This window comes from Ictidomys tridecemlineatus, chromosome 11 (genome assembly GCF_052094955.1).
Source record: "Ictidomys tridecemlineatus isolate mIctTri1 chromosome 11, mIctTri1.hap1, whole genome shotgun sequence".
NCBI classification, from domain to species: domain Eukaryota; kingdom Metazoa; phylum Chordata; class Mammalia; order Rodentia; family Sciuridae; genus Ictidomys; species Ictidomys tridecemlineatus.
The window spans coordinates 6,808,165-6,834,510 of NC_135487.1; the positions used below are offsets into that span (position 1 = coordinate 6,808,165).

Genomic DNA, 26,346 nt, shown 5'->3' on the forward strand with positions numbered 1-26,346 from the left:
GGGCCATCCTTGCAGCCCTCTCCCTTGCTCCAGCAAACGGTCCCCTTGGCTTTCCTACAGGCCTCCAAACTCAACAAGCACTACCCATCAGTCTCTGAGCTGAGCAGACCCAACTAAGGTGCAGGAGAGAGAAGCGAAAACTAACTGTCCATCACAATCTCACCAAAGCTTCAAAAATGATCCAGTTGAGCCCTGTGCCAACCCATTTGACAGAGGAGGAAGCTAATCCTGGCTTTAGATACCTGGAGCTGAGGCTCAGCCTCATCCCCATGAAGGCTCCGAGGCAAGCTCTGGGAAGCCCCAAGCCTCCCTGCAGGGGCTCCTTCCCTCCCTCGCCCCATCTCCTCCATACCCCCACTTCCTGTTCCCATAACACAGAGCCCCCTAAAGTGTTAACTGCGATGGGTAAAATGGTGCAGCAGATTGCTACAATAAATAATTTACTGATATTTATAAATATTCAAATCAGCCAGCTTCAGAAATCGAATGAAGGGAGGGCCTTGGGAGAAGGGGCCCGTTATGGCATGAATCTCATCACTCCCTGCACAGGCTAGGGAAGGCCAGGGCTCCTGCCAGTTCTGGGTGAGAAAGGGGGGTGCCTGTAGCTGCATCTGGGCCCCTTGTCCCCACGTCTTCCTGACCTGGGAGGTAAAGGGCTGTGGGAAGCTGGAAGAACTACTCCTTCGGCACCTGGTCAGGCCAGGCCCTCTCCTGCAGGCAGTCTGGGCTCAAGGGAAGAAGAGGCGTGGTGCCCACTGCCCATGGCCCTGGGTCTTGAAGTTGCTTGTCTTGCCAGGGCAGGGGCAGTCCCAGGGGTCTGGGCAGGCCTGGCAGCCCCTCCCCACCGTGAGTAATGTGTTTCAGGGCTGGGCTGCCTGTCAGCTACCAGGCTCCGGGTGCTTTATGGGCTCTGCTTGGTGGCTCTGAACTCCCTGGTAGGAAATAAAGTTCTCCCTGCGCGTCCCTTCTAAACATTTCACTCAGTGGAAACGGTGTTTAAGAAAAATGAGGACATATTTCTTCCTAAGGATGCAGGATCCCCTTTGGGCGGCCTAATGCCCGCTGTATATCAGGAGGAAGGGAGGCAGGGGCCAGGAGCCAGTCTCCTGGGGTGGGGGTGCACCTGGCTCTGCCTGCCTACTGCCAGGCAGCTCTGGGGGCCACAGACACTGTCCGGACACCGGTGGCTGAGCTAGCCCATGGCATCTACAGGTACATGGCACCTGGTGCCTCCTGAGCACCTTGTCTGTGCCAGAAAGTATGCTGGGCACTTAGTCACCTGGGTGATCCCCCAGCATCCCTGCAGGCCAGCTGTCCTGTCCCCATTTCCAGGTGAGGCAGCAGAGGTAATGAGGTTGGCAATTATCCCGTCAGTGCTGGAGCCAGCTCCCACCAAGTTCAGATTTCCAAGGTGCCTTCCAGGTCTTCTAAGTGGCCATCCTGGAGTCTCAGGGTGCCTAGGGGAGCTCCCACCCTGCTGCACTTGAGCACTGGAACCTCACAGACCACAAGCCCCCATTCAGTGGCACGCATGGGGCACCTACTTCCATCCAGGCTCGGGCTGAATTCTGAGGCTAGGATGTGAGCAAGACAGGCAGTCCTGGGTCCTGCGTCACCCTGGTTCCTACGTCACCCTGGTTCCTACATCAGGGACTATGCAGTTCAGACAAGGCAACAATATTCAAAAGTCACTACCAGACCATCTCCCTGACATGGAGCACTGGTGCCACAAGAGCAGAAGGGAAGGTTGCTAGGCCCATGCGTTCCCCCTCAGAGCCCATCTCCAGCCGAGCAGTTCCCTTCCCTCATTTCCTACCAAGACCTGTCCCTGAGAGGCCCCCTGGGAGAGGGGGTCCTTCCTGGTCCCATCTCCAGCTCAGAACAGAAGGGCCTCTGAGTTTTTTCTGAAGGGAGGAATGGCCACTGCTCCCCTTGGGATCTCAGGCAGGTCCCTGGTCCTCAAGGGCTCTAAGCTGGGGAGTGGGCGGGGCTTGGCCACTGGGCCCTAGCTTACCCCGCTTTGTTTATTTATTTATTATGATTTTTTAGTCCAGTTAAAAGGTTTACTATCCAGACGCGTCTAAGTGGCCTCACTTAGCGTAAGTAACTCTATAAATCAGGGGAACTGTTAGCATCCACCACACAGGCTGGCTATCAATCTCCCCCAGGTCACAGCCAAACAGGAAGAGGAGAAAAAAGAGAGTTACCACCCAGGGGAGATTTAAAACATACACACACCGAGCAAAAGCACACAGACGGTGTGCACGCCTATGTGCACACACACTCAGGGATCTCTGTACAATCGTGTTCACACGTGCCCATCTAGAGCAGCCCACAAACTAGAAATTCTCTGTGTGGTCACAGTGATGAAACACAATTGCACTCCCACAGCGGGGGGTGGAGGGGACACGGAGCCTGAGGGGGAGTCTCAAGGCTCCCATGGCCTGGCCACCAGTGCCTGAGCTGTCTGCTGCAGGCTAGGGGCTCTGCAGGGCTGGGGCAGGGATGCTTGATCCCCTGCTCCCTCTGTGGCCTCTGCCTCCACCAGCTCCACGGAACCCCACTTCTGCATGTCCAAGGTGGGCACTTGGCATGAAGGGGGAACCAAAGAAGAGAAGGCAGGGAGCTGCAGGCCACTGCAGTGGGGCATGCCGTCCTTACATGCTCGTCCGGCCCTCAACTATTGCACCCTGAAGGGCAGCACCATCTGGATGGATGACCGACTGCCACATAGAGAAATGGAGGGTGCGGGCGAGGACGAAGGGCAGAGCCACTTTTCGTGGCAGCTGTGGAAATGCCCCACCTTTTTACTGATAGGTGCAGCTGGGTGTCCACACGGCTTGGACTTCGGCTCCCACCCCGTCAGAGAGGCCCCAGACCTAGAAGGCCGCACTGCCTGAGCCTCACCAGGCACTGGAGCAGGGGAAGCGGGTCTGGCATCTCCTCTGGACCTGAGGCGGACATAGGTGAGGCAGCCTGAGGTGGGAGACCTGCTCAGGTCTACCTCCCCTCCCTGCTGCCCAGAGGCCTCCCTGGCTCACCCCCCTGCCTGCCCACTGCATCTCCCCATGAACTCTATTTCTCTTTCCTCTCTGAAAACAACTGAGCTGTAAATACTGTTTAACCTTCTCCCCCCCTCCCCCCCCACCCCCTCCCCTCCGCACTATAAAAACACAAATATGCCATAACTCAGCCGGCCCGGCCGCCCAGCCTCCAACATGCCCCGCGCCCGGGCCTCTCAGGAAGGTCATTACAAACGACTTTCCGATTCACTGCTCCTGAAATAATTTTGTGTATTAAAACCTGAATCTGCACTTTCTGGGGCCGAAAGCCTCGCTTAATTATGGCGGGTGTCCTTGGGACGGACAGTGATCCTTCACTCGCCAGCCCGCGCTCCAGCCCTCCGCCCGCCAGCCCGCCCCCCTCCCCGGGCCCAATCTGTTTTCAAAGTGTGTCTGTCCTTTATTAAATTGTTTTCTTTTCCACATTATCAGTTGCCATGGAGACCTCATCTCTCGGATTATTTGAATTTCATTATATCTATTGATTTGGGAGCATTTCATCTTTTTTATTGTTTTTCTGTCAATTTTCAAAACGAATAACCATCTAATTTGCGTCAGTGCTGATTATGTTTGTCCCTCAATAGAGGTCGGCAGCTGCGCTGGGGAAACAAATCAATGAAAAACCATCATAAAACTCCCCACTCCAGTCTCCAGGATGTGTGGGTGACATTCCACGCCTGCGAGAGACACACTCATCAGCTCCAACTTCGGCAACGGTGGCGGCAGCTCCGCTCCACGTCCGCCTCCTTTGGCCTTAATATTTAATTTTGCGATTTGGGGCATTATTAGTGGTGTTTTTATTAGCGCGTGTGCGTGTGAGCGTTTGGTGGTGGGCTGGCTGTTTCATTAATTTGTGGGTGAGGCAGGGAAACCCCGGAGGAGGGCAGGGCAGACGGCGGGCGTCAGGGGCGCAGCGGGAAGTGGAGAAAAGAGGGGGACTGCCCCAAGGAGGGGACCAGAGCCCAGGGACCAGGAGAGCCCTGAGGAGAGGCTGGAAAAGGGGGGACGGAGTAAAGGGGAGGAAAAGAGGGAATTCAAATTGCTTACTTTGTTGGTTTTTTTTAAATAATTTATGCAATTTTAAGCATTTATGTATAAATTTTTTAATAAGCCACCCTGGAGCAGGATGGCCATTAACATCCCAACGTCCTTCTGTCCAATGGGCTGGCGGAGAGGATCAATTTCTGAGAGTACTTTCCCTTTTTTATGACATGATAAAATGCTTTTAAAGCAACTTACACAAATATGGAAATTTTTTTCTTTTTTTCCATCCTCTCTCCCTTCCCTTCCCTTAACAGGCTTCTTATTCACTGGGGAGGGGTATGCAAGTGTGTGCGAGCGCAAGCGCGCGTGCGTGTGTGTGTGTGTGTGTGTGTGTGTGTGTGCGCACACACACACATACACTCTGCCCTCCTGCTCTTTCCTGCTGGGGAGGGGGCTGCCGGCCTGGCAGGGAGACAGCCCCAGTTCTAACTGGAACTGGCCGCCTGTCCTTCTAACAAGGGCATAAACTTTCATTACCCATGCACGCAGTCAAAGACAATTTAGGGAAACGCACTGCTCAGAAAAGGAAAACCTCAGCGATTCGTGGCCCGAGCTGCCACCACCATCTGGGGGCTCCCCTCCAGACCCAGGGCACAAGGCCCTGAACCTCTGGCCCTGCCCAGCAGGAGGTGGGGGACAGGGCAGGGCCAGCTTCCATGTGGTGCCCTCAGTGGGAGGCAGCCAGAAAGGTGCAGGAGAGCCCAGAGTGCAAGGGTCTTTCTCTATGGCTAGACTGGACGGGGCAGGCCTTGGACAGAGGCGGGGCCCCTCGATTTTGCCCTTCCCCAAGACCCCTGAAATCTTTTTATTAACAGCAGCAGGTCACAGGCCCTCAGGGTGAGCACAGGGCTCCTTCTTTTATATCACTCCAGTGTCTGGAAAACAGCAGAGGCTTGGCTACACAGGACAGACAGACCAAATGAAGACAAAGCAGGAAAACAGACCCTGAGGTGACCTGAGGTCCTGGCAGAAGCCTCACAAACACTGGGGGCAAGGGGTCCCTTCCAGGTGTCTGCTGGAAGCAGGTCTGGGCTGCTGAGAGGAGAATCAGGGTATCTGCTGCCATTGCCCTGCCCTGGGCTGAGCTCCTGCTTCCTGGGAGAGGGAAAGAGTGCAGATGGTGACCAGGGCACCCCACCTCATCTCCCAGTTCCTCCTCCTGGTGGGAGTGAGGGGAGAATGGAGGGTGAGCCTTGCCCAAGCCCCTCCATGGCTGACAAGGACCTGTGCCCCTCCATGCCCTGCGACTATGGGATAGTGTCCAGCCCGAGACCACACTGGGGCACCTGGGCTTTAGTGGCTTCCAAATAAAACAAATCAATACCTGAGATTTGCCATCCTCTTAAAGCTTGCCACTTTAACCAAGTTTCTCTGCACTGGACCTCAGTGTCCCATCTGCAACAGTATGTCAAAGGGATGCTGTGAGTGACAGGTCTGGCACAGAGCTGCAGAGCACAGGGCACCTGCCACTGACTCTTGGGCAGAGTCAGGGAAGGCTAGGTGTGGAGTCCAGCCTCTCGCAACCCTGCCTGCTTCTGCCCAGGGACTAGAGAACTGCCCGGGGCCTCCTGCTTCCTCATCCCTGAAAGCCCAACTTTCTCCTCAGGCCCTCACCCACCCAAGCTGCCCAGCCCAGGCTCTCCTGCCCCAGGCCCTGGGCCTCCCTCGGAAGGCACTGCTCTACACAAGTCTGCCCAGGGGGCTCAGTGGGCAGCCCAGGAGGGTGCACAGCTAGCTGGGCCCTCTGCCGTGGCAGAGGGCAACGCTGGCAGGGCCAGGCCACCCCAAGCCCTCCGAGGGGTTGACAGGGAACGCCACCCCTCCTCCTTTACCACGCTCAGATCCCCCCAACTGTCATTAAAATAACAAGTTTCTGTTACAATCTAAACATTCCCACATCGCATAAAGGGTTATATTACACCCGAGTCACTCCCGGCCCGTGTTTGCACAGAAAAGCTCACGGCAGGTCCCCCCTCCTGACGAAGTGACTTATTAAAGTTTAAACAGTAATTAACAGAACAATAAAAATAAAGGGATGTTTGGGGAGTCATAGCGCACACAGGGTTTTTGGCAGTGCCAGCAGTTTTTCAGTGCCCTGCGCTGGCAGCAAAATGTGACTGTGAAGCCAGGGGGGACGGAGGACGGGCCATGGTTGGGGCAGTGAGACTTGAGACCCAAAAGGCAAGAAACAGAGGCCAGACTGGAAGGAAGCGATGAGGGGTCTGGGGTGGCAGGTGGGCCCAGTGTGGGCAGGAGAGAAGTCTACAGAGCAGGGAATCCACCAGACTTGGTGGGGAGGCTTCACGAGACTGAAGAGTGACTGCCAAGCCCGGCCTGGTCACAGGCACTTCCGGGAGCCCAGGGCCTCAGTCACATCATGCCAACTCTGGGCACGGACCTGGATGAAGGAGGAGTCAGGTCCCCAGCTATATCAGATGTTCTCTCTGTTCACATTGTCATTAGAAGACCCTGCAGTTGACTCTTGAGGCTGGACACCTGGGTTCCTCCTCCAGTGGGGCAGGTGCCTCCCCCACCCCTAGCCCCTGTGGCCAGGGCACACTGAGAACTCTTGAAGCCACTGGTCCTCGTTAAGTATGAATGGGGACTCAGGAAGGCCTGCCTTCCCCTGCCCTGAGAGAGGGAGACCAGCCAACCCTCAGGCCCACCTAAAAGGAGAAAGAACCCCTAGCCAGGCCAGATGGACCGACCCCCCCCCCACCCGCCAGGGGAAGTCTCCAGTCCTCAAGCTTTTCAGGGAGCTGGGCCTGGGGGTTGGCAGGGCCAGGCAGGTTGTCCTTGGCCTTGCCTTTTCTCCCCCCATGTTCCACTCCAGAGGCCCAGAACCCTGGCTCCAGAGGAAGGCAGAGACATGTCAGCCAGGGACAGGTCCTGGGAAAGGGAGGCCAGTATGTTTTTTTCCTCAAAGGCTTAGGAGCTAAGGAACAAGGGACAACAGGGAGGCCACCACGTGTTACCTCAGGGGTAGAAACCATCTCATGCCAGACAGAGGACAGAAAGGCCCTGCTGAGCTAGCCTTTGATCCCCAGGCCCCCAAGTTACCCTCTTACTTCTCCCCTCTCCCAGCCTCCCAGGGCTGTCCTCTGACTCACACCCCAGGGTCGGTGGCCAGTTTTGTCTGTCACTGCCATCCCTGTTGTTCCTCTCCAAGGAGCCACTGCAGAATCAAAGTTTCTCTCCTCACCATGGGGGCTGATTCCAAGAAGTGGATTTCAGTGGAGCACTTCCAACTCATGCTCTTCCCTCTGGGGCAAAGGGTGGTCTTGGGGACACTAGGAGAACATGAGGAGGCCCCTCCTCCCCTTGGGCTTCCCCCTCTCCCCCATGCCAAAGCCTGCTTTGGGGTCCCTTCTGCAGGAGTCTCCCTCTACCTCAGCACCTACCAGAGCAAGCCAGAAATAAGCTCCTTGCCCTGGTGCAGGTCCCCGCTGGTCCCTCTATGTCCCAGCAGCACACGGAAAGCAGCTGTGAGCCACACATGGAGGTGAGAGGCTGGGCTGAAACCACTCCCGCTAATCTCCTGTCTCCTGGGATCTGGGTCCTGGGTAGTTAACGGGAACAAAAGGCAGTGTTTCTGGCTGAGTCCCTATGGTCCTCATGCTGCTGCCTATGGCCTAGGCACCTGTGGGCACAGGGAGCAGGGGAGTACAGCAGGGCCCCACAGACCTCAGTGCCCCCTGGCCTTGGGGTACATGCAACTATCCCCCGAGGTAGCTTTTCCTCCCTCTTTTTTGGGTAGAATTCTCTGGGGCTGCATCCCCTAACCCCAATAGTGAGTGACTCATGGTTAGGGAGAGAGGAGGTTGCGGATGAAAGAGCCCAAGGAGCAGGCAGGTGTTGCTTCCCCTGCCTCCAGCTGCTGTGCTGAGGGTGAGGCTGGAAGGACAGACAGGAGCTCATACTCCCTCACTGCTGCCGGAGGAGGCAGCCTGAGTCAGGCTGTCCCACAGTGGGCTGGGGACAGGGGGGTTCCCTCAAGGGCAAAAGTGGAGGACAAGGCAGAGGGTGTTTGGGTGGTACCGAGGAGGGCAGGTGGGGATGGAGGCCTCTAGTGGGTATGCTCTCTGGTGGGCAAATGGGAAGCTGGCTGCTCACCATCATCAATCCCCAGCCTTCTCCCCTGTGCCAGGGGTGTGTGCAAGCCCCAAAGGCAGCCTGCACTCAGGTCCCATGAATTGACTGTAAAAGGGAACAGCTACCAGGGCAGAGGCTGTCCTAGAACTATACAGAACTTCAGAACTGGAAGGGTGATGGACAGGTCTGGTGAAGGCTGGGGTCACTCACTGGTCAGCATTAGACAGATTCAGGGACTCAATTCTCACTGGGAGCCCTCTCACGCCCAGCAGATCAGACTGCTACACATTTCCATTTAAGCCGGAGTTTTTCATAGCCTCAGAGACTGCTCCAGGGCCCTTGGACCCCAGACATCTCAAGGGTTCCCTGCTGGGGAGGGCTGCATACTGGCCCACCTGGGCAGGGACTCCAAGAGCTCTGAACCAGAACTTCTGGGGTGCAGGGACTGGAAGTCAGCTACCCCAAGGAAAGCGGCTCTGTGGCCTGGTTTATCCACTGGAAATGGGTAGGACCTTGTGGCACTGGGAAGTGGCCATCTTTTTGCAGGAACCGAGATCCCAGATTTCATGAGTGTGCTACAAAGAGGAAACAGGGCAAGCATTACCCTAGAAGTCGGGGAAGGGCCTGGGGCAGAGAGGCCCAGGCAGTAAGCACAGCCCCGGGTGTGGGGGGGGTGGTGCAGCATGTGGCAGAGGACCTGGGGATGACAGGTCACCCCGCCCTCCCTCCAGCCCATCTCCTCAATCCCCTTGCTGAGGCCAATGATGAGGACATGAGGGGACTAATTTAGGAGTATTTTTAAAACTGTGGCCCTGGTGGAGGGGTTTAGCAGTTGTCAGCCATCTGGAATAAGGAATTACAATCACCTCCCTAATCCTATATTCCCTAAACCCTAAAGCTGGTTACAGTATGAGGAAGAGGCAGCAGGTGGGTGGGGGTGGGAGTCTGTTCCAGAAAGGGGCAAAGCCCAGGGAGGTGCCGACAGGCTGGGCAGCACCTTCCTGCCCCTTTGGAGGGAGCCTGGGCTGGCCATGGGCTGCGGCTCCAGCGTGCTCAGAGCCCACTCGGCTCCCCCACCCGCTCACGCACGCTCACTCCCCAGGCCGCGCCGGCTCGCGCAGGGGCCGTCAGGTAAATTAGATCTGAAAGCTGACAATTTCTGACCATATTTCCTTGATTATTTCAAACAAATGCACAGCAGCCGCTGTAAGGAGATTAAAGTGACATAAACGTCCCGAGTGGGAGGGGGGAGGGCAGAGGATTCAGGTCACCCCCATCCGTCCCCCGCCTGACAGACGCTATATCGCTATCCAATCCAATAAAAAATCCCCCCCTTTTGCTTTAATTAATTTTACAGCTAGCTTGCTTAATTACTTTCAATCAAAATCCTCCTGCCATCGCAAAATTAGAGATGGTTGAGCTCCATTAGCCTAAATTCTTCATTTCCATATAGAAAAGAGGCTGTCTGCAGAGCCAGCCTGGGCCCCTGGCAGGACAGACGCCCGTCTGCCCACCCGCTGCCAGCCAGCCCACTCCTGGCTTCCATGCTGGCTCTCTGGCCTATGCATTCTCCCTCATTCTCCTCCACCACTGCATGTTGGGCTGAGAGGAGTTGGGGTCCAGGTGGGGTCTACTCCCTCTGTCCCCTAACTCTTTCCTAAGATTCAGGCAGGGACTACAGAGTTGGGCTGAACTTTAAGGGGTCAGATGGGGTATGGAGCTCTTGTCCGGGGCCAGTTGCTTGTGGCAAAAGGAATAGTGATCCTGGGGTCTCCCTTCCCTGCTAAGGGACCCCTGTCTCCTGGAGAGAGCCTCAAGCCCTGGCTGCCCAAACCCAGGATAGGTCTCTTGGGCCCTCTTCCCCACCCCTACTCAGGAAGCAGGGCTCCAGCAGGATAGGTACTTCTAGCCTGATGAGGACATGAAGTACCTATGGGTATAAACCCTGGAACCACCGTCACCCAGGTTTCGGTTTCTGGCTGGAGCCACTGTCTGAGCAACTCTCACGTCAGCTGTCTCGATGGGGTGATGAAGCATTGCAGCAGTCCCTACAGACTCTGGTGTCCTTTTGGGGGCCCCACATGCCCCACTGTAGCCTGCCTCCCAGTCTGTAACAGCTGCTCCTCCACCCAGCCCAGGCTGGGTAGGTGGTGGGTCTGGGCTCTGTCCACATCCTGTGCCCGAACTGGCTCCCTTCTGCTCCCCTCCACCGGCCTCAACCTCACAGCCAACCCCAACTCTAGAAGCTCCACTTCAGGTTTTCCACACTACAGCCCTGAGTGTCACCACAGGGTCCAGCCCAACCTGGGCTCCAGCTGATTAAGGATCTGCAACAGGATGTAGGGATTACAGTAAAACCTGGCTCTGGATCTACAGGGGCAGCAGGCCAAGTCCTGGCTCTGGGACTCCCTTCTCCTCCCTTTACACCCACCCCCAGCCCAGCTGCCAAGTGAGGGAGGAAGGCTGAGTCTCTCAGCCCTACAGGAGGTCCGGCTAGTCTTTGGGAAGTGGGTGACAAGGGATGGCATTGAAGGACTCAGGCCAAAAGGGTAGAAAGGTAGGGGCTGGAATTGGGATGGGGAGGAGGAATCATGGCTGAAATCTATGCTGGACCCTTTACGCTATTCCTGGGTCCAGCAGCCAAACTGGTCCTCCTCGGGGAGCCAGTGTGGAGGTAGGGTGTGCTGGGCCTGAACCCCTGGGCAAAGGCTGAGCAAGATGAGGGAGAGGTTCTAAAGGCTCATTGAGACCCCTCCAGCTGCTCCGTGGCTGAATGGTGCTGGGTGTGAGGCCAGTTCAGAATGGATGATGAACTGAATGTGGGCCTCTGGCCTTTCTTCCTGGCCACTAGAGGCCCATGGGTCGGGTTGCAGGCCCACAGTCCTCATGGTTCTGCTTTCCTAGGTTAACTCAATCCCCTCCTGGCTTGGTGGAGGTTCTCCACTACATCCTGAGTACCTAGGAGCACTGCCTCCTCTGGCCCTGGGTCTCAAGGAGCCCAGAGTCTAAAAAGAACGATACTCAGCACCAGTGTCTCACATACCACTGCGAGCAGAGAGGGAAGTGAGGTGAGGGCAGCATGAGGGGTGAAGAGGGCAGGTCTCCTGGCTCCTGCTCCTCCCCCATGCCCTCCACACAGGCCTATACCCTGTGAGTCATCAGCAAGGGGACTAGGAGGTACAACAGGCGGCAGCCCTGTCATGGGCACTTTCCTTCCATGAAGGCAGGGCTGAGCCTCATTCCCATTTTACCCACCCACATGTCTGGTGGAAGGTGGATGGAATAGCAAATTTGGAGTCAGTTATACAAAGATCAAAGGGCACACCCACTGTGGGGAGGCACAGCCCAGACTGACTCCATGCCAGGTGGCACCTGAGGGGCAGCAGAAACCCCCAGACCTCAGCACACTGCCACTCAGCTCTGGGCAGACTGGCTACCCGCCTACCATGCATCCTTCAGGGGTCCCAGCTGTAATGTCACTTCCACTGAGAAGCCCTCTGGATCACCCCTCCGTCTTCTTGCTGTAGGTCTGCGGTGACCGGCCTCATCACCCCTCTACGTTGCTACGCTGCTGGAGCTGTGGGACGGACCACTGCTCAGCACAGCGTCTGGCCCAGTAAATATTTACTGAATGAATACAGAAAACTAAGTGCTTCTCAAGTTCACTAGGCAGAGAGGAGACCCAGGGTGTGGCCTGATTTCACCAAAACCCTCAGACCTCTAGGATCCTTTTCTATCTGCCAGGATGGAGGCACCTGGGTGCAACCGAGCTGAAACCACCCCCATAGGTTTCTTGCCCTCTTGAGCCCCAGGCTCACCTCCAAACACCCTTCACAGGGCTCTTCCCAGAGAACAAAGGAGGCCCCAGTTGTTCTGACATTGCTCTGTGAGAGGGACAACTGTTGCTGCCAGTCCCTTTCTGAATAAATCCAGCAACTGTTTGCTATGAAGTGCAATTCTTTCCCCCCACCTCCTTCCTTGTCCCAAAAAGGAGAAAAGGGGATTGAAAAAAAGATGGGGGAAAATCCCACACCAAGCCCCACAGTCTCCCTACACCCGCTCTTAAGTCTGTCTGGAAACCTTATGAGCACAAAGAGGGCACAAGGATAGCCACCTGCTGTCCCAGACAACTGGGACAGCCGCAGCTAAGGGAGAGGCTGAGATCAGGACCCAAAAAAAGGAGGTGAGAGAATGAAGGATGAGAGGAGGGGAGGCGAGGGGGAGACAGAAGGGGCCACAGGACGGATGGAAGAAAAGGAGGGGGAAGAGGGCAGTGTCCACCAGGCCCTGCAGGTGCAAAGGGGTCTGAGGATGAGGGAAGAAAACGGGGGGTGGGGAGGCAGAAAGGGCCCTGGAGGCCAGGTGGACAGAGTGGCAGGGTGCTACTGGAGCAGTGGGCACAGTGAAGGAGCTGAAGGAGGGAGAGGCTGACTGGGGAAGAGGGAACGAGGTCTATTAAAAATCTCTCAGTGCATAACACAAAATGTCAGGGTTTATAGCTTCATTCTTGGCTTTGCCGGGACTGAGAACCCTGAACAGAAATGTCACCGCTTGTCATGTTTAATCACCTGCTGTTTGTTAACACCTTCCCTGCAAGGAGCCTGTCTCAATCTGCCCCTGGGCCCCTGAGGGACCCGGAAACAGAAAGCATCCCTAGTTCCTCCTCAGGGCTCTTGGACCTGCTAGGGCTCCTGAGAGAGAAGCGGCCTCTGCTCCACAAGGTCTCCTGGGGAGCCCCAAAGGGACCCTTCCTATCAGGCAGGCCGAGGAGGGGCCCACATGGTATTGTGGATGGTGACCTGGCTGGCCTGCGATAGGTGCTTGGCCTGGGAGCTCCCAGGCCACTGCCCATCTCCTGCCCATGGCACCCACTTCCTGAGCCTGAGGGTAAGAGAAGATAAAGAAGGGACCGCTCAGATCCCCGCAGCCTGGAATTCACCAATCTGTCTGCTTGAACAGCAACTGCCACACAACATCCACTGTTCAAAGCCGCCCTCCTCCCCCTTACGATCCATCCGGATCAAGCCATCTGTGGCTCTGGCGTGGCTCCCTTCCCTGAGCACGCTTCCCCGGGTTGTTTAGACTAGGAATTCTCAGCCCTACTGCTCCATAACTCCTTCCTCTAGGTGTGGAGTGGAGGGAGACAGGCCACTCAGGCAGCACCTGTCTCTACAACAGCACGGGCTACTCCCCACCTCAGAGATCAGCGTGGTCCACCCTGGGGAGGAAGCTAGATCCTCTCTGAGATCCACTCGAACAGAGGCCAGGGGAAACTCAGGAAAGCCCTCAGGCTAAGGTCCCACTTAGGGACAATTGTCTGCAAAAAAAGGATGTCCTAGGAATCTTCCAAGGTAGCCCTGTAATGGTGCCAGGGGAGGCCCGTGGGGGTCCGTGCTCCTGAGCTGAGCTCTAGTGGTCTTCCAGGGAACCAGGGAAAGTGTCCCACCTTCCTTCCCTGCACAGTCTCCACTTTCACAGCAATATATCACACAAAATGCACTCAGGGGCCATCTCTAAAGACACTATGGGTTTAGACTGCTTCTGAAGAGCCCTGTATCTATCCTGCTCACTTCCACCTCAGCCAAGAGCTGTCCATGTGTTCCCACCCCCCACCCCCTACAGACAGGGACACCCCTTTTTCAGGAGATGAGCAGGTTGGAGGATTCAGGAAGGTGAGCTCTGCTGCTGAAAGCTCCCAGCATACCTGCATCAACTACCACATCGTGGAGAAGGCCAGGGAGGTGTCTATGGATGGCAGGTGGACTATGGTGGAGCCCAGGGACATCCAGAATGCAGGCAGGTGGCACAGTAAATATCCAGGGTTGGAAGCCCTGTGTCCCCACTCAACATGCCATGTGGTGTGGTCCTCCGGGAAGCCCGTCTTTCCCCAGGGAGGGAAGCACTACACTGTGCCTATCTCCTGGCATTTGGGAACAAATCCAGCAGTCTCCAGGCTTCCCACTTCTCACCTGTGTCTTCCTTTCCTCTGTCCATCCTCTTTCCCTCCTGGTGCCAGACATGAGCTCTACCACTGAATCCCATCCTTGCCCTCCCCAGTTGGGAACAGGACAATTCCTGTCTTTCTCTGAGAGTGAGGAGAAGTGGAGCATTAGGTGTGGCACAAGCTCAATCTCCAAGAAAAAAAGGTGCTGGGAGGTTGGCAGGAGGGCTGTGGGTTGCATTCCTCTTCAGAAGCCCCGCTCTGACTGTGGTCTGTGGAAGGACCACAGCTGCAAGCCCTATTCTATGCCCACTGGTCTCTAGGAGGCATGCACAAGCTCACACAGGGCACAAGCCCCTAGTGAACAACCTGTGGAGGGAGTGAGCCCTGGTTAGGGCACGGTAGTCTCAGGAGCCAGCTGTACATCACCCTTCCTGGACAGAATATATTTAGTTCTGGAGGTCCCTGGTCTCTCCAGGACCCTGAGGGAGGGACTGTGTTAAGCAGCCCACCTTCCACCCTCCAAACCAGATCAATCAACCTTCCCAGCTTGCCTGGGACAGAGGAGATTAACAGGATGTGGGTCCTTCTAATCCTGGGCAAAATGGTATGACTGGTCACCACACTGACACCACACAGTTCTGACAGGTGGAGACTCTCACCAGAGTCTGAGTAGGATCTGTTTCTAAGGTCCATCCTCAGGGGAACTAATGATGGGGACATTCCCAGGTCCACAGAGGGTCCAATCTGAGCCTCTCCCATGGGAGGTATTGTTGTTGTTGTTATTATTATTATTATTTTGTACTGGGAATTGAACCCAAGGGCACTTTACCACTGAGCAATGTTCCAAGTCCTTTTTTAAGTTTTGAAACAGGGTCTCACTGAATTACTGAGGCTGGCCTTGGACTTGTGATCCCTCCTGTCTCAGCCTTCTGAGTTGCTAGGATTACAGGTGTGCACCACCACCCACAGTTAACATGGGGATTTTAAAAGCTGGTTCCCATTAAGAGGGACCATGAGCACACATGGAATGTGTCCTCCCACCTGAGCAGGCCATGGTTTAGCCCAAGAAGAACCCAGGAGCAGGGCCAGGTCTAGGGGTGAGAGTCTCAAACTCCAAAGCCGGTAGGCCTGGAGACCCTGGATTTATCAGATGAGCGGGGCCTCCCAGCCAGGCCCCCTGCTATAATCCCTTCATTAATTTACTATTAGATGGGAAATTACTCCTCACCCAGGAATATAAGTTTTCATCTTATTTTAAGTTGGACTCTTAAAGCAATTACCAAGGCATCTGGCGATGACTTCACCGTGTGGCCAGCCCTGCAGGGGAGAAGGGCGGCCCTGAAGCTGCACAGGCCCCACTGAGGCCCCTGAGGGAACCATGGAGAACTGGGAGCCCCAGACCCTTCCCTAGTACTGGGAGGGCAGTGGGCACTCAGTGACCTCTGAAATTTGCTGTTTGTGGAGAGAAGCTCCTTCCAGCACCACCTGCCCCTGAACCCGCTGGTGACAGTTGCCGAGAGCCTCAGCAGCTGGTGCCTCGGGAGCATTTTCTATTTTTAATTGTTTGATCAGAATATTAACTCATCTAGGCCTGTTCCCAAGGCACAGTCCCCAGCCAAAGGGTTTCCCCGTTTCCCATACCTTCTTTCTCCTCCCGAGTCAGAATCAACTTTGAAATTAATAAATGGAGATACAGGCCTCTGTACATTTGCAAGGGATCACAGCATGGAAGAAAGGAAGGAAGGAGGCTCCTTCCTCCACTTTCAGGCCCCAGAGCTGGTCTCAGCTTTCCATGCTCTTTTTTTTTTTTGGGGGGGGGGTATGGGGGGATGGTGGGGATTTAACTCAAGGGTGCTCTTTTTATTTTTATTTTCTATTTAGAGAAAGGGTCTCATTGAGTTGCTTGGGGCCTTGATAAGTTGCTGAAGCTGGCACTGAACCTGCAATCCTCCTACCTTACCCTCCAGAGGTGCTGAGATTACAGGCTTGTTCCTCTCTGCTCTCTGAGCAATGCTCCTCTGCTCCTGGGCAGTACCCACAGGCACTGCCACTCCTACCCACCCCATTCTTCCTGGCACACCCCCTCGGTCAGCACTGGCTCTGCTTACTGGCCAGCCTTGAGGGCAGGGCAGAGGGCTGGGACACCCAGGAAGCACAAGAAGGGGATACTGAGAGGAGGCACATGCCCTGTGCCCAGTGGGACTGACCAGAAGGCTGACCATTGTAACATGCCAGCTTCCACTAACGAGAGGAAGGCACTCCCTAGAAGCACTGGCCAGCAATTCCTTTGTGGGCACCACCAAGGGTCCCTAGCCCATCTGCAACAGGCAAGTCATTGTGTGTCACTTATGTTTGGGATAGACCCCACCTGGCCATCCTTTCCCTGCACGCCCTTGGCCCTGCTACCATGCTCGTCCCTCTCAAGGTCACCAGGCTGTCCACACAAGGAATATTTACTCACCAGACTGGCCCTGTTAGCAGCACTCACCACAAATATGCTTTCTGATAAAGTTGGCAGAAAAAAAAATTCTAGAGCTCCAAACAATGTCAGAAATCACCCCCACCCCCACCCAGTGAGGGTAAGGTGGGGCCTGGAAACAGGTCATACAACCAGCTGGGGACAGTCCTCAGGGAGATTTTGTCACTCTCCCTCTCTTTGCTCTTTCCTGTTTCACCTTCAAGTAGAGCCTGTTACCCAGGGGACAAGGGCTGGGGACTTTCTAAGCTGAATACTGGAACTTGGGAGCAGTCTTCCTACAGCCTTGGGGACCAGGCTGGGCCTCACCTCAGCAGCGGTGCCCTGGGCCGTCTCACCTCGCTGCGCCCCCTCCCCCGCCCCATCCTCCCTCTGTGCACATGGGCTTTAATGTTTTTATTACCTGTTTGACTCGCTGCCTTATTGCTTCTCCCCTTAATGGGGCCGTAACCGTGGAAACGAGGAATAAACGGCCACCAGAAAATGAGATGATTAAACAGGTCACCCTGGCCAAACAAACTCAGCCAAGGAACCTCTGGGGGTGGGGAAGGTAGGCTTCCCTGCCCCCACCAAGGGCCAGAAGGCCCAGGCCAGGTGGAACCACACAGTGTGTCCTTGCAGGGCCTGGGGCAGATACAGGGGGTGCCCCCTGCTGGGCAGTGGAGCACCTCCTTAGACCTCTTTGGCTGACCAGGACCCCCTGGCTTGCCGTAGTCTTGGGCTCTGGGGCTGCAGGGGCAGCAGAGAGAGAGGCACTGGTCAAAGGGAGGTGAGTATGGAGGTCACAGAGAGGACATACTTCTCTGTAACACAAACTTCCAGCAGTCTCTCCCTGCTGAGGCTGGGATGCTCCTGCCTCCCCACTGCATTGGGGATCCCCACCTGGGGCTCTGCCTGGTTCCTTCAGTCTCCTGCTCTCATGCAGCATATTCTCTCCCAGGGGCCCCCTTAACTGAAGGACAAAGCCTAATAGAAAAGTGCACCTTGAGAAGGTTCCCTCTGGGAATCCCTGGACTTTGGAGCCACAGGATGTATCTGAATGTGCCCGATCTGTAGAACCCTGGCTTTGGCAACAAGAGTAGGAAGCAGTTTCAGTTGCCAAGCACCTATGGCACTGGTAAAGTCTATGAGGCCTGAAGATAAGGAAGGAAGAGACCCCAAAGGATAGGCCCGCTGGATATTCTAAGAGCAGATCCCACATTTAGCTCAGAAGCAACCCAAACCCGAGACTATGGGGTGGACTGCGGCAGTATGGGCTAAGCATAAGCCCATGGCCCCCTTTTGGGCCTTACTGCCTGTATTGGGTCTGTCAGCTGAGTTGGGGGCAGGTCCTGGCCTAGAGAGGACAGACAGACATGCTCCAGTGAGGGTTGCATGGTGGGGAAGGTAGAGATAGGGCCAGGGAGAAGGTAGAGAAGTGCAGACGCCACTGGCTACTGGACTCCTATACCCTGGCGTGGCAGTCTGACCTCCTGCCCCAGGCCCTCCCTGCTGCAAACCACAGTCCTGGCCAAGAGCGGCTGTGGGCGCCCATCCAACCCTACAACTCCTGTCTCTGCCCTTAGGCCCCCTTGGCCCTTCACATCATCCTTGATCCCAGCCCTATTTCTTCCTGTAAACCAAGCTCTAGAAAGCTCTTGAGGAGCTAAAACCCAGCTCCCAAGGGAATCAGTCAACATTTCCTGCCTTCCTCCTTCTGCCCCCACTCAGAAGCTGGGCAGGCACTCAGGGAAGAGGCACATCCATCAATCAATCGCACTAGCACTTACAGCGGGAAGGCATGAGACCCAGCCTGGTATCAAGCACTGGGAGGAGATGTCAACACAGTGGCTAATGGTCACATCTAATGGTCACTATTAGGGGCAGCAATCACAAAAGAAAACAAGGTCCTTGGCTTTGACCTCCTGGGAACCACAGTACATGAATGGCATACCAATAACCAGATCCTCAGAGCCCCCAGACCTCTTTTATCTCTTTCCAGGATCAACTGGGTGTGAGGCTAGCAAGGTACTGGGCAGGAAAGGTGAGTAGGAAGGGCTGCCTGGAGCAGGTGGCCTGTCGAGGAAGGCAGAAACCCTGGGCTGAACAATGGGGAAGCAGGGGCTGCTCACAGAGGGGGTAAGGACAAGGCAGAGAAAAGGCTGGGAAGACATCTAGATGTGGGTAGTGGAGAGGCCCACAAGGCCACTCCTTCACATAGCTCTTGGGTCCCTGGTTCCTTGACAGGGTCACAAATCTCTTCAGCCATCCCACACTGCCCCCAAGAGCTCACTCAGTTGTGGCCTCACACCTGCCTGGGGGTTCTTCCTCAATGGGGAACACGTATCCTGGGAGCCCCAGGGGTGAGGTGCCCGTCTATGATCAGGCAGCCAAATGGGTGTGTGCTGGACCACAAGGTTGCCACCTTTGCTAAGCCCTCCCAGGGAGGGACACTCTCTTCTGCATGCCAGGGCTGTGTCTGCCAGCCTTCCTCCTCCTCACCCCCTTCCTCCTCTGCTGACCCTGGCCCAGCCCCCCCAAGAAGCATTGCTCCTGGCCTTGGGGACCTACAGAGAGGAATTACTTCAGAGCAACTTCCTTCCCTCTCTGAAGGTGCAAACCAGGAGGAGAAGGAGGAGAAGGAGGAGGAAGGGCTATGTAGCAGCTACCAGGTGGTCAAGGTGTAAAAACCAGCATTGGGAGGGCAGAGTTAAACAAACCTAGGCCCTGGGGCTGGTGGCCCCATAAGGTTGATGGAGCAGTGGGGACACACTATTAACCTGGCAGGCTCCAGGAAGAAAAGCAGTAGGGGCCAGAAGCCTTCTGAACGCCACCCAATCCCCTGCCCTGGGCAGTGGGCAGGGACTTGGGCCACGGCAGCAGCTTTAATGAGGAGATGCTGCTGCTGTGACTCAGCCCTCCAAAGGTGCCTTCGTTTATTTTATTTTTCCATCATAAAAACCCAAGTTGCAACTCAGCCAGATTCTCTGGCTGTGGGGGTGGGGCACATGGCAGAGCCCAGGAAGGCGAGGAGGGCAGGAGGACTGTCTGAAGCCGGCCCCTTGCCTTTCTTAGAGAAGAGTTACTGGGTTCCCCTGGCTTGTCCCTAGCAGGGAGCAAAAGCCTGGGGTGGGGTCCCTCTATGGACCTTCCTAGACCTGCCCTCTCTGCCTTCTGAGAAGAATAGCTATACTGGGCCTGTTACCCTTAATTCTACTGTCTTATGACTAGTGTCCAGGTTGGCTCAAGGCCATCTATCCCAGAGCTGCATGTCTCAAATGCTTTCTGCCATAGAGAAGGTCCAAATGACGGGCTTCTCACCTTGTCCGTATGACTCTTCCCCAGGCCTGCCCCATTGATCAAAATCAAGTTGGGAGTTGGAGAGCCAAAGACCTTAAAGGTCATCTTATGCTCAAGTCAGGCCCAGCGTCACTCCCTGGTGCAAAGCCAGGTTGTCTGAATGGTACCAGGAAACTTACTACTCCAAGACAGCCCATTCTGTCCTTGGCTCTGATGCTCCTTCCTGCCAAGATGGCACCAGAGCTCCTACCCCCTGCAGCAGACTGGCAAAACCGGTGCCCAACCTGACTGCAGGGGCTGGCCCCAGCATAGACTGGTTGAGTGGGTATATCTGGCCAAGTACAAGTGTGGATGGGAGGAAGGAAAATGGAGAGCAATCTGCCCTACCTAGCAAAGCTAGCATGAAATCCCCCCTACAGAAACAGCACAAGACCCTTCCCAATCCCTGGTGTGTGCTGGGTTGAGAGTGTAACCAGAGCTAGCAAGGTTCCTAGAAACTTCCACTCTTGGAGAGGTCCAAAGGTTCTGTGAATCAGGAGGTGGGCTGGCACAGTAGGAGCTGAGCTGAGCTGGTAAAGCCAAGCTCCTTGCTCCCTGGGTTCAGATACCACGTGGGAGGGTGGTCTACAATCTTCCTTGTTCTGCCTGCAGCCTGGGTGTCCTCAGAACCTGTAGCTACTAGGAAATTCCACTTCAAGAACCAGGCTAACGAAGGCACCTGTCTGGGCTCTCTTGACCCCACCCTTCCTGGCCTCCCCACAGTGGAAGGCTGGGCAAATATGCAACAGGAGGGTCTGTCTATACAGCAAAGGGGTACCAGCCTGGAGCCCTAGCAGCGGAGAAATGGGCCTGCCTCAGAGAGTGACACTACTTCCTCCAACAACTGGACCACAGGGTTTTAGCCACAGTCCCCTTGTGGGTAGTGCTACCCCTCACTAGCTCCCCCTGTGCTCCATGGCCATCCCTTTGAACTTGCCCTCTTGCCTACTGGGCCCTTTACCCAGCAGAGTCAACTCTGGATCCTCTATTGGACAGCCCCTCTCCTTCCCCAGCTACTTTTAGGAGAGAGAGGTGATATACTCATAACTCAGATAATCAAGGGCAAGTTCAAAGTGGTTCTTTCACAGCGGCTTTCACCCTGGCTTCCAGTTGTGTTCAGACCCAGGATTCAGCCTGGTGGGGGCCCAATCCCAGGGAGCTTCCCAAGCAGAATGGTTTACCTGTATCTGAAAGCTTCCTCCCTGCCCCTCCCCCGTCCAGCTCCCTCCCCCTGGGAAATCACTCTAAAAGGGCCTAATGGAACTATGTCCTCCTCTCTTCCTCTCTCTCCTCCCCCTCCCTCTCTTTCCTTTTTTTTTTTTTTATTAGCATTTGTGGAATTTATTCCCAAACTCTCCTAATCTTCCGTACACAACCATTTGATTTGCATAACCCAACCCCCTCTCATAAAAACTGGCTGCTAGTTTAATTAAAAAATGTAAATTTGCTGTCATCTCGGGGCCTGGTGAATTAGGACGACATCGGCATTTTTTATTGCTAAAGACGTCCAGATTGATCCAGCCCTTGGCTGAACCATGGTGGGGGAAACGGGGTCCACATGGCCCCTGAAGGTCTTGAGGTCCTGCTGTCCCTTCCTGAGAAGCCTGGATTCTCCTGTCACTGAATTACTTATGGTCAGAGTGCTTCAGGCTGGATGTGTCCTGGGCCACAGGGGATGTTAACCCATGAACCAATGCTTGTGCTGGCAACTCTTGAGGCTCGTGTCTCCAGCCTTGTACTGTGTGTGCCAGGAGGCCCTCTGCTGAAGCTGTCCATGCTGCCCTCAGAGGAAGAGAGCCCTGCATTGCACCAGCAATGAGCCTTGGCCAGAGATGAGGCAGTGTCCCCTGTGAGTCCCAGAGGTCAAAGGTCAAGGGGGATGCTCTTAGGTCCGGAAGCACGGAGTTGGCCCAGAGATAGACCCAGAAGGGACGGACCTCAAAGTCCCTATCTGCTTCCCCTTTTTTTGTGAAGTGAGGAAAAAGTGTTTTTCTTCTGAAGTGCTGAGATTAAGTGAAACTTCCAAGTTCAGAGAAGAGGCTGAGATGATATCGTCAGATGACTCCTCCAGGAAACAGCCAGAACTTTGACACCCTGGACTCTGCATGGCCAGAGTCCAGCCTGGGTCCCATTGGGAGTGCCCTGCTCTAGCTGACCTCCAGGGCCCTCTGGCTTCTAGGAAAAGTTTCCAGAGCCTGTCCCTGGATTGCTGGGAGAAGTAAGTCTCCCCAGGGCTCTGGGAGGTGCCCCAGGAGGCTCTGTCACTTGTCTCCTGCCAGGCCATCAGGACACCCACAGAAGTTCTGTGGAGTGGTGCCCCCACAGCAGCCTTGGTGGGACTGGCATGGCAGGAGGACTGGCGCCAGCTCCACTTGGCACCCAAGTTAGAAGGAGGAAGACAGGAGGACCTGTCTCCCAACTGAATAATGCCCACCCGCTGCAGAGGCTCACCTGGGCCAGGTAGGGGCCACTGCAGAAACACCTGGCCCAACTCTGAAGTCTGCCCCTTTGGCTTGGATGGGTGGGGGTCCCATTTTCGAAAAAGGGGGTGGGGCCTGAGAGGGAGGTGATGAGACACCTGATTAGAGGTAGGAGTGAGCTGGTTCTCTGTGGGCGTGGAAGGCAGGGAGGGGCAGGGTGGCAGCTGGCCTCAGACACCTTCACAATTTTTCCCAGCAGGGGGCATCACACCCTTCCTGGGCACAGAAGTCCGAGGACCTCCACAGCCCATTAGCCAAGATCACACCTGTCGGGACACAGTCTAAATATTCTGTGAAGGGCCCTCCATCCACCTCACACAGCTCCAAAGCCCACCACCATGTCACCTGCCCTGATCCCTCCCCCCAGTGCAATCTACTCCAGTTGACCTCAGAGTTCGTTTGAATGTCAGCTCTTGGGTGCCAAGTGACCATGTCATGGACTTGGGCCTATCACAAACAAAAAGTCTGACACTAACTCTGATACCACCTTTCCTTCCATAAATGAAACAGAAAGGCTCAGTGATTAGTCCCAATGGGTTATCAGCCTGTTTGTTTCTTTTAAGACACTTTGGAAGAAGAGAGTTGCATTTGACCCCCTAGGATGTGAGGGTCCGAAGGAAGCCTGAGGCGCTTAGGGCAGCCCTCACCCACTCAGGTAGGAATCCCACAGGGGACAAGAACTATTAGATCACAACCACTAAGACACTGAATTCTCAAGACAAACTCTGCCTAGGTCAGTGGTTCACTACCTGGAGCCAAACCCAAGTTCCAGACCCAGGTGCCTAAGTCTGGTGCTTGGTCATCACCCACTTCAGGGTGCCAGCTAAAAGGGGGCTGGGAGAGTCCTGGGCCCCTCACTTTGAACTGATAACAGCCGCCTCAGCCCACAGATTCTCAGGTGAAAAACACTCATTAGCCATAATAAGCAGCTTGATCATCCGACACAGCCTTGTCCCAAATAAATTAAATTCCTTTACCTTGAGACAGTCGCCCCGAAACCAGACTAACCACCTTTCCCAACAGGACGCTGCTTTCAAAAACTAAACCACCCCCCACTAAAAAAATAAAAACACACACCCCATTGCCAGACACACAGAGATCTTTGCGGAGGGGAGTAAACTACTTTTAACACACACAGGAAAACAAAACAAAACAAAAATACGGAGGCATACCAAAAAGAAAGAAAGAAAAAAAAACACGGAGATCAAAAACCCCCACAAAAAACCCCTAAATCCTCTTTCTGGGTGCCCCCCAGCTCCCCGTCCTCTCGGTTCTTTCATAATGACAAGCATCAAATTAGTCACAGTCACTAGGCAAGTAACAAATAATGACAACACTATGGCCCTCCTGAAAGCAGGGCGCAGGGGCGGCGGCCCGGACCCTCGGCGCCGGCCCGCACCCGGGCCCAGCTGCTAGCTGATTGGGCTGAAAATAATAACTTCCGTAAAAGAACCGAAAGAAAAGCGAAACAGCCTCCCGGGGCTCCCACCGGCCGGTACCTGTTCCAAGATCCATTCTCCGCTCCTTGGTCCCAAACTCTGCGAGGAACGTCGCGGGCAGCAGAGGGGAGAGAGAAGACTCGGTTAGTGCCTGCGCGGCCCCCGCCCGCCCGCCGCGCTCCCTCCGGGCCGCCGCGGCGCATCCCGGGCCGGGGGCGCGGGCCGGGCCCGGCGGGCCGGGCGGCCAAACTTTCCTCCGCGCCCGTCCCGCTCGCTCTCACGCTCCGGCCGCGCGCGCCCGGCAGCTCCGAGTTCACCAACTCGAGCGGAGCCGCCGGCGGTCGCGGCCTGGCAGGGGAGGCCCGCGAGGCCCAGGGGCGCCCGCCGCGCCCCGGCCCGGCCCGCCGCCCCGCGGGGGTCGCCGCCGAGCGCCCGGCCCGGCCCTCCCCCGGCCCGCTCCCGGTACTCACCATAGTCGGAGAGTCGAAAGCCGAATTCACTTAAATAATCAACTTTCATAATACTTAATTAATGCCTAATTGCAACTGATTACTCCCCGAATAACAAGTTGTTTTAAAACCCTGATGTCATTGCTCCTGACGGTAACACTCAGGGTAACAGTTTGGCAGGAGGGAGCGCGCGGGCGGGAGCGGCCGGGCGCTGCCAGGCGCCGAGGTGATTGGCAGGGCGGCCGCGGCGCCGCCTCCTCGCCGGGCCCGCGCGGCTCCGGCAGGTGAAAGATCAGCGCTCCGCCCGCCCGCCCGCCCGCCCGCCTCGCGGAGGTGCTGAAGTGAATGGGCTCGCGCTCGCCCGCGCCGCGCGCTCGCCCCCGTGCGCGCCTCTCGCGCACCGACTCTGGCGGGCGGGCGGCCTTACTGGCTCAGTGATTCCCCAAACCTTTGACTTCGGGAGGAGGGAGGCGGGGACTCTGCGCTCGGTGCCGCGCGGGCGGGGGAGGTGGGGTGGTGTGTGTGTGTGTGTGGGGGGCTGTCGCGCGGCCGGAGCGAGGCGCTGGCACGGCGCGCGCGCACGCGCCAACTCTCGGCGGCCGCTGGCGCGCGCGCTCGAACGCTCCCCTCCGCCGCTCCGGCCCCGCGAACGCGATCCGACGGCCGCCGCGCGCCCGCGCTCGCCACGCGCCACCGCCTCGCGCGGCCGTGCAAACTTTTCCGCGCGGGCGGGCGCAGGTGCGAGGCGCCGCGGGACCGCGCCCGCCGGGACGCGCGCCTTCGCGCTCCCCTTGGCGCTGCCCGGTGGCCCCGGGCTTCTGAGGTATCCAAGACATTGGGTACCCCGATTCCCTCATTTTGTTGTGGTTCTTTGAGTTCGAGGGAAAAAGGAGTCCCGGGCGGTGGGGCTGGGCGTGTCGGGAAACTCGCGCGTCGGCCTCGCGGGCCCGCCCGGGACACACTGGGGTTTCCGCCGCTTCGCTTTACTTTTGCCCTTGAAATGGGTCCCGGCGCCCTCCCTGCGACGCAGGTCCCTGGTCTCCGGGCCTTTCTTTTTCTTCCTCCTACCTCCAGTTGGGCCACAGCCCCCCGGCCCGACGCGAATGGGTCTGGTGCCCCCTGACTTTCCCTGGGCCGGCCCTCGGGCAGTCTTTCCTCGGGACGCGCCTCCACTCATCTACCATCACTGGGGCTGGTTCCCCAACGCGTCCCCCTTGCATTCCCAGAGCACAGGCACCCCTCAACCAAAGTGCCAGGGTCCTCCACCTGTTTCCTCTGTGCCCTGGGAGTCAGGACCACTTTGACACTGGACTTCATTCCAGACTTCATTTCCGGCACTAACTTGTATCCTTACTCTCCTTTTTCTCCCACAGAGTTTGGTGAGTGTCTCAGCACCCCCACCCCCCCACCCCAGGTCCCTGCTGCAGCCATGTATGTTAATAAGCCAAGTTACCTATGGGGCCTCGAGGGCAATTTTGCTAATACAGGACCTGTTCCCACTGTCGGCAGCTCTCTGCCTCTTGCAAGCCAGGTCTTCTCTCTCCCTACTTCCCTTCTCTCCTATTTTCCAGAGGGGCCACACTCCCTTTCCGTGAAGGGAGGGAAACAGGCCCTTCTCACTCTCTCTCTCTCTCTCTCTGGTCTCAGGTGGCATTCAGCAAAATGGCGCTGGCATATTTCTGCAATATTTATATTTTGCAAAGAGGAGGCCTTGGGGCAAAGATGTCAATCTACTCTTTCTCCTACTTTCCCCTTATTTTTCTTCTTTTTTTTCCTAATTATTCTTTGGTTCTAAATGGCCTCACAAGAGTGTATCATCTTGAACTTATTCCACAGCCCTCTCTGATGACTTCTTTGGCAAACCCCATTTCTAGCTGTCACACAAACCTCCCCCTATCCCCAACACTATATGCAGATAATATCTGAAGAGGCTCAAAGTCTTTACTGAGAGTCCCCTGGACCTAAAACCCTGAGTAAGGGGACAGAACTCCTAAACCCAATCAAGCCCCGTGTTACGCAAAGCCAGGCCTGAGAATCAACTG

At 56.0% G+C, this 26,346-nt stretch overlaps 1 protein-coding gene across 4 annotated transcripts in view; it reads right to left on the reverse strand.

The window, feature by feature from the left end:
• Casz1 (castor zinc finger 1) overlaps nt 1–26,346 on the reverse strand; it is a 142,873-nt gene that overhangs the window by 29,118 nt on the left and 87,409 nt on the right. Inside the window, exons 1-2 of one of the 4 annotated variants that reach the window (XM_078025274.1) lie at nt 24,326–24,588; nt 23,916–23,954 (exon numbers count right to left, since the gene is read on the reverse strand). In XM_078025274.1, the coding sequence (XP_077881400.1) occupies nt 23,916–23,954; nt 24,326–24,328 (42 nt within the window). In that variant the 5' untranslated portion in view covers nt 24,329–24,588. Of the gene's footprint in view, nt 1–7,507; nt 7,620–23,915; nt 23,955–24,325; nt 24,589–26,346 lie in introns of those variants that run through there. The other 3 variants (XM_078025273.1, XM_078025275.1, XM_078025272.1) reach the window with 3 other exon arrangements.